General features: G+C 34.9%; 1 protein-coding gene across 1 annotated transcript; it reads left to right on the forward strand.

Moving 5' to 3' along the window:
- The first annotated feature begins 7575 nt into the window (after positions 1-7575).
- On the forward strand, positions 7576-8091 carry LOC126880748 (uncharacterized). Its single transcript, XM_050644796.1, has one exon. The coding sequence runs from the start codon at positions 7576-7578 to the stop codon at positions 8089-8091; it is 516 nt and encodes a 171-aa protein (XP_050500753.1).
- Positions 8092-8764: the final 673 nt, after the last annotated feature.

Raw genomic sequence — 8764 nt, forward strand, 5'->3', positions numbered from 1 at the left:
CCCGAATGGCTATTAGGTTTCCGAGGGCAGACGGGTCACTATTTTATTCACACTATCTATTATTTCCTCTTAAACTCGCCAACACGCATGGCAAGCGCGGCGTTTTAAATTGCCATTTTCCCTCGAAAAATGAAATGTCAGATAATAAAGGAAGATTACCCCAGGTGAGTAGGGTTCAAAACCCAGAGTCTCACACTGATCTATCAGTCTGTCCCACGGATTCTGGGGGGGACAAAGTTCTGACACAACCTGAGAAAAACACAAAGCGATTTACGATGAAAGTTGCAACGCTTAACGTTAGATCCCTGATGTCGGAAGACAGATTACTGGAATTAGAAAACGAACTACAGAACATTAAATGGGACGTAGTCGGACTCAGTGAGGTAAGAAGACGAGGAGAGTCTCTCGAAACACTAAACTCTGGTCACCTACTTTACTATATGGGAAGTGAACACATCTCTGTAGGAGGAGTAGGCATCATAATACACAAGAAACTCTCCAAAAATGTGGTGTTAGTAAAAGCAATATCTGAGAGAGTAATTTATATAAATATACAGTTAAATAAAAAATGTACTGTTAAGTTCATACAAGTCTATTCACCAACATCAACCCATCGTGACGAAGAGGTAGAACAATTTTACGAAGATATATTAGAAGCCATAAGAGAGAATAATGCCCACTACACTGTCATAGGTGGTGATTTCAACGCAAAAATGGGAACACAGTTAGATGCATCGGAAATATCTCTGGGAAATTTCGGAAGTCCGGGTAGAAATGAGAGAGGTGAAATGCTTTTGTCATTTCTACTAGAGAATAATCTTTATCAAATGAATAGCTTTTTCTACAAAAAGCTACACAGACGCTGGACATGGAGGAGCCCAGACGGCAATACCCGCAACGAAATAGATTATTTTATTACAGATAAAAAATTTATATTTAGAGATGTGACCGTTCTTAATAGATTCTCGACAAACACTGACCATAGGATGGTTAGAGCTACCATTGAGATACCAACTCATTTAGATAGAAGCCATATATTAAAAAAGAAATACTTTCACTGGACACGCCCACAAGACGAAACAGCATTTGGAGACTACATTAATAACACTCTTGATCACACCATAATATCAAACGATGTCGATGAGTTGAACAAACAAATAGTTGATACACTTAAACTGGCACAAGCACGTTTTTGCCCAAAGACCAAACGAGATGAAAAGATCACTTTAGAAACACAACACAAAATAACAGAAAGAAGACAGTTAAAAAGTGAAAGGGACATTGATCCCCAAACCATTAGGGCACTCAATAAAGACATATCGAAAGCTGTGAGAAGAGATATTAGGAAATTTAAACATGAAAAAATAGTACAGACTATAGAGCAAAACCGGAGCATGAAGGTAATGAGACGAAAAATGACGACAAGTAGAAAAGAAATTTTCCAGCTTAGGGATAAAAATGGTGAGATAACAACAGACAGACAGAAAATACTAGGAATAGTCGAAGAGTTCTACACTATATTATACACAAACCAAGTTAACAATGTCATAAATCCAGAAAATAGACACACGGTACAAAACCAGGGATCTGAGGATATTCCAGAAATTAGTCAAGATGAGATACGATATGCACTCCAAAAAATGAAAAACAACAAGGCTCCGGGAGATGATGGAATAGTTACAGAAGCTATAAAACTTGGCGGAACTTCTCTTCTGAAAAAAATACAAGACCTCTTCAATCTCTGCTTGTATAGCCAAAAAATTCCTATAGCTTGGAATAACTCAATTACAATTCTTATGCATAAGAAGGGTGACAACATGAACCTAGAGAATTACAGGCCAATTTCTCTACTCAACCATTTATACAAACTGTACACCAGAATAATAACCAATCGATTGGAAGCAAAATTTGAGCTGTACCAACCAAAAGAACAGGCTGGTTTTCGCCCCAACTACGGTACAAATGACCACCTACAGTGCCTCAAAGTCTTGATTGAAAAATCAATTGAATATAATAGACCTCTAGTTCTAACGTTTATAGACTTCCATAAAGCGTTTGATACTATCGAATTACCCGCACTACTTAAGGCATTGGAAGAGTGTCGAATTGATCATAGGTACACCAATATTATAGAAAATATATACAGAAATGCTACAACAACTATAAATCTGCACGGTCCTACCAATAAGATATATATCAGGAGAGGTATTCGACAGGGAGATACTATGTCGCCTAAGTTGTTCATTACTGTACTTGAACATGCTTTGAAATCACTGGAATGGGAAAATAAAGGAATAAATATCGATGGTGAGATGCTCAGTCATCTACGATTCGCAGATGATATTGTTCTGATTTCAGATGACCTAAAAACTGCCAATGATATGTTGAATGAACTCCGCAATGCAGCACGTAAAGTAGGTCTAAATATTAATTACCAAAAGACCAAAATGATGACGAATTTAGTTCCGAGCCATCCTTTAAAGGTAGAAGACGTCGAAATTGAAGTTGTTGACAGCTACATATACCTTGGACATACGGTAAAAATTAGCAGAGACAATCAAACTGCTGAGCTGCTAAGAAGAATAACTCTGGGATGGGCAGCATATGGAAGACTACGTGATATTTTTAAAGGTGATATACCTATCAGCTTAAAAAGAAGAGCCTTTAATCAATGTGTCCTGCCTGTTCTTACATATGGCGCAGAGACACTTACCCTAACAAGGACATCTGCACGAAAACTACAAGTGACGCAACGTAGAATGGAAAGATCATTGTTGGGCATAACGTTAAGAGATAGGGTAAGAAACGAAGAAATTCGTAGAAGAAGTGGTGTAGAAGACATAATAAAACACATAGCCAAAATTAAATGGAAGTGGGCAGGACACGTCGCTAGAATGAAAGATGATAGGTGGACCAAAAAAATCTTGGAATGGAGACCGAGAGCGGATAGACGAAACCCGGGAAGACCACCCACAAGATGGACTGACGACATAAAGAGGATTTGTACCAACTGGATTGCAGCAGCGCAGGATAGATCTGAATGGAAGTTTTTCGAGGAGGCCTATGTTCAGCAGTGGACGACTATGGGCTGATGATGATGATGAAATTCTATATTATTAACTTCTGAGCATAGTAAGCATGCCTCAAATCGTAAAAGCTCACGTAAGAATGCTAGTTAAGAATTTCAAACAAAAATAATAACACCTATATCATTCACTGCTGAACTAACTTCTACTGATGAAACTCAGATAATCAATGGTCACAGTGGATTGCACGCTCAAGATACATCGACAGTGGAAACTTCTACATGCACCGAAGATACAAGTTCACCATTAGATACGTCTGCTAAGAAAAAAACAATACCCCAAGAAGAAGAATCTTGGAAGGAAGAGACAAAGGGATCCTAGTGTGTTTGGAAAATGAATGTCTTGAAGAAACTGAGGAACTCTGGCCAAGAATATACTGGCAAAACTGGAAAATTATCGAAAATTAGAGAACTGGGACCTGGATGTAACGATAAATCTATCAGAAAATGTAAATCGCAATTATCTGAAAATGATAGACTCAATTTATTTAATAATTTTTGGCAATGGCTGATCATGACCAACAAAGCGAATATTTATGTAGATATGTTCTCAGGCAAGAGAGGAAAGTTGCAAAGCTAAGAGTCCAGAAGACCCAGGACGTATGAATATAATTTGCAGTGGCAGAACACCGACTTCAAGTTTGTAAGAAAACATTTTTGGACACTTTTAACATAACAGATATGTGGTTAACTACAATATTCAAAAAAAGTTGATAGTCATGAAGGCGGAGGCCGTATACCTGGAGATATGCATGGTCGCCACAAGAACAGGGCAAATGCTGTAGACGAAATTATTAAAAATTCGATTCGTGCGCATATTATAAACTCTGTTCCAGCAAAAGAATCCCATTACCTAAGGCAAAGAACAAATAAGATGTATTTTGATGAGTCTTTAACTTTTCCCAAATTGTATTCACTATATAACGAATGGATGTTACAGAATCACCCATGCGATAAACCAGCCACCAAAAGTCAGTACAGAAACTTATTCAATACTGAGTTTAATATCGGTTTTTTTCCACCGAAAAAAGATATGTTGTTTTATTATAAAAGGAAGTTTAAAGTTTATAACTTTACTATCTTTGATCTTGGATCTGCGGAAGGTTATTGTTATGCATGGGATGAAACCACAGGTAAAAAGGGGCCTAATGAAATAAGTAGTGCGCTATTTGATTTTATTAAGAGAAAAGTTGCTGGTGGAGCATTAGAGTTTAGATTTTATTCAGATTGTTGTGGAGGACAAAATCGAAATCGAATAATATTTTTAATGTATATTTATGCAGCTAAGATCATGAATATTAATATTACACACACTTTTTTGAGGTGGGCCATTCTCAATCTGAGAGTGATTCATTGCATGCCCTTATTGAGCGAAGAAAAAAGAACCACGTTGTTTATGTACAACAGTGGTATACACTGATAAGGTGTGCTAAAGTCACAGGAAAACCATACGATTTGAAAGAACTAAGTCAAAATGACATCTTGGACTTTAAATCAATGTTAAAGAAAATACCACTTCAAAATATAAAGATCTTGTTGCTTTGTGCTCCGGTAAAGCTATACCACAGTAAAATTGCAGTTTTTATTTAAATCTTCCCCACTCTCAACAAACGGAATATTCGGATGATGACTCTGAATAAAAGTTTGCAAGGGGTTAATTTTGTTTATTTTTTAATAGAATATAAACTGCTTAATAATTTGTAAATGTTCATTTTGTAATAAATAAATGTAAAAGATATTATTTTATTTACCAACTTCTTGTTAGTATGTATGACGTAAATTCTTAAATACTACTTGTCTGAGGAAAAAAATCACGTTTCAAGTAAAACCAATAAAATAAATTAATAATAATCTCTTTATTTGGATATTTACTGATTAGTTACAATTTATATGCACCTAACCAAAGAAACATACTGTGTTGAAATATCATTGTATGAACCACTTACAATGATTTTCACCTAAAATTCTGAAAAAATTTGCTATTGTAACTCGACCTAAATCAGGACCAGTAATGTTGACAACAATGTGATATGTAAAAGTGAAAAGCTGAGAAAAAGTTATAAAATATGGATTAAGAATATTACAAAAAATATAAAAGCTGACCCAATAAAAAAATAAAATGTTTTGGAAATTTCTTTAAATCGCTCTCCTGTAAACTAAGCAGAAGTGAGTTACAATGTTTTTCATATCAGGTGTCGATATTTAATTACTGTCACCAACTGTCAATGTCAACTTTGATTGGGTTGCTGAAAACATAATTATTGATTACAGTTATGAAATTAGTTAATCAATTATGTTAATAATGTCATGTTAATTGATTAACTAATCTCATAATTATAACCAATTATGTTTTCAGCAACCCAATCAAAGTTGACATTGACAGTTGGTGACATTAATTAATTATTTGATATTGATCATTGTTGATTGGAGTTCGAACAACCGGCCCTAAACCTCATAACTTTTTAAAGTAAGACGGATCGTTATGAAACCTTCCGAAATGTAGACGGAAAATGAAAATCGCAGTTTTGTAGGTGGAAAATTCATTTTTCTACGGCCGTGCCTAAACAGCCACTTTCCCGCACGCATTTTGTTTCCAAAAGTTGCACTTTCCCGCACTAGTGCGGTAAAGTAAATTTTCCCGCACTGGTGCGGGAAAGTAGAAAACCTTTTAAAATGGCATTATAATATATTTTAATATATGCAATAGACTAATATTTAGATATTATTTACTAATTTATTTCAAATTTATCTTATTGTGTTGTATTGTGTATAAGTTTTAATGAAATTAACGCGATTATTTCATTTATAGGAGATTCTGACCAATAGAAAGCTACAGAAATCTGAATTAAATCGATAATTTTTGATAATCTCCCGTCGTTAAGTATATTACGTCAGATGTCCTTGTATACAGATGTACGAAGGCTCGTGAAATTAAAACTGTCAAAGTGTCACTCGGGAAAAATTCAATAATTTCAGAGCTCTTGTGCAAATACTACTGAAAATTCTTTGAAATAGAATTATTTTGACATAATATTCATAAGTCAAATCAGTGGACAATCAAAATGGTTTTGAATATCGTCATTATAAACATTATCGTCGTCATAGTAATCACTTTTATTGAAAGTTTGATTTTGACAACCTTGTCAAACAGCGTATGCATTTGTGTGTTTTCGCTGCAATTTTTAAAAAATTACATGGATTCATCGGACGAAGAAATCCCGGAAGCTGTCTTGATAGCCGCTGCGGAAGCAAATTTAACTTTGTTGCCTGCCAAATCCAAAGAGAGATATCAAAAACAATTTGTCCATTTTGTGAACTGGTGCGAATCCATGAAAGTAAGGAGCTATAAAGAGGAAGTATTTTTGGCATACTTTTTAGAATTGAGCAAAGTGCTTAAATCAAACACACTTTGATCACGCTATTCCATGATTAAAAGTTTAATGAAAATAAAGAATATTGTAGGATTACATTAGTTTAAGTTATTTTATTTTATCATAAACGCGAGCCGAAAGCCAGTTAAGTGGCATTTCCGTAGTAATAAAAAAAAAACGCGATAGATCTATAGGTTCAGCATATCATGGCCAAGTGACAGTAGTCAAAAAGTCAGAGAAAAGTCGAGTTGACATTAAGACGCTGATGATAGGGGGCAGACGGCCTTTTTCATCAGGATAAAGACGAACGACGAAGTAAGACTGCGTATTTTTGCTATAAATCCGTTTTAGATGTTCAGTGTTAATTACCGTTCACATTAGTTGTTACATTATCCTTGTAATTACGAGTTCTACAATAAAGTATCTGTTGTATCCTAAAATCGACCTATGGCCAAATAATCAACCCTAGACAAACAGAAGATAAAAGCCTACATTTTGGGGCCTCGCCCGAGATAGCAGATAGAAGACAGATATAATAAGGATATTCAGAGATATGAATTGAACGTGAGATCGACTGACGCTGACGTTTAGCCGCATATTGCCGTGCCGATATTGTTTTGAATGCTGATATGTTTTGAATGAAAACACAATGACGAACTCAAGCCTACGAAATGGTATTAACGAGTTAAACTATTAAAGACGATTTGCAAGGTAAGAGATTTTTTTGCAACATTCTACCAAGCGACTAAGACGATAAGAAGATTGAACGTTATGTTTTCAATGACATTTCCCTTTTGTTGATGTGCTAATGCAACAGAAAATTCAGATGAACTTTGAAAACACGTTTTAAGAAAAAGTTTTTTATATGAATGAACGATTAATTGATCCTGATTTAATTTCGTGTCCATTATAAAAACATTCTAGTATATTTTTTGTTGACGATATATTTTCGTTTTAAGATTAGGAAAACGATAATTTTTGTAGATTTTATAGCACAAATATGCATTACTAAGGTTATTTCATTTTTTGAAAAGTTTTAATTTTTGCTTACTTTGGTTTTTTACGTAGTTATAAATATTTCTTTTGATATTGTTGAATATTTTTTGAAAATATTTTATTATGGCAACTTTAGGTTCTATTCGTAATATTGACTATAATATTACTCACGCTAAGTTGAGAGTTGTTAAAATTTTGCATTACATTTGTTTTTCCACTGAAGGTGAACCTCGAAAAACTAGAAAAGCTTTGCGTGCTTTTGCTGGTTTTCGCCTCGACGACACTTCGGCACAATTTTTGAGTAAATGTAACGATGTAAGTGAAAAATTTGATCTTCCTGATTTAATTGCGATATGCCAAATTCTTGATTTGAATTATAAAAATGAGAAGCATGACGTGGTTGTTCGCATTTGTTCCTTTTTGAATACCTTCATTAACGACGACGAAACTGAAGATGACGAAGAGGAGGATGACGTATCAGATATAGACGAAGACGACGAAAGACGAAAGGAAGAAAAAAGACAACTGGAAGACGAAAAAAGACGATTGCAAGAAGAAAAACTACGATTGGAAGACGAAAGACGGGAAAATGATGAAAGACGAGAAAAAGAGAAACGACGATTGGAAGAAGAAAGATGAAAAGACGATGAAAGACGCGCAAAAGACGATGAAAGAATTGAAGAAGAAGAAAGACGAAGATGTGAAAGAAGAAACGACGAGTTTAGACGAAGACGCGAAGAGCGAAATTATGACGAAGGACGACAATATGTGATGAAAGACGTAGATATGAACGAAGTAATGACGAAGATACGAAGACAGACGATATGACGAAGATGTTCACGTACATGAAGAAATTGGAGAAAGAAGCTACAGCGCAAGCAATAACGCTGAAATTAGATTCGCGAATAATGGAGCGACTGGTACAAGACGACAGGAATCATTTGCATTAAGTTTTAGAGACGTGGAAGACAGCATAAGATTATTTAATGGAAAAGATGAATATCCTATTCGCACGTGGATTATCGAGTTTGAAGAAGTAGCTGAGATAACAGGATGGAACAACTTACAAAAATTAATCTACGCAAAAAATGTTTAAATAGACTTGCCAAACTGTTTGTGCAGTCAGAAAAAGGCATCAGAAGTTGGCCTGATTTGAAGAGATGTTTAATCGAAGAATTCGGAGTATGTACATGTAAATAGTGCACAGATACATAAGATGTTGATGACGAGACGAAAAAAATCTGATGAGACTGTACAAGAATACATGATTAAAATGAGAGAAATAGCTAATAGAGCTTACTTAGAACAAGAA

The sequence above is a fragment of the Diabrotica virgifera genome, chromosome 2 (assembly GCF_917563875.1).
Source record: "Diabrotica virgifera virgifera chromosome 2, PGI_DIABVI_V3a".
Classification (NCBI taxonomy): domain Eukaryota; kingdom Metazoa; phylum Arthropoda; class Insecta; order Coleoptera; family Chrysomelidae; genus Diabrotica; species Diabrotica virgifera.

Bases quoted from the DNA above. Each gene is read 5' to 3' on its own strand.
- LOC126880748 (XM_050644796.1), top strand. From the start codon at position 7,576: ATGGCAACTTTAGGTTCTATTCGTAATATTGACTATAATATTACTCAC.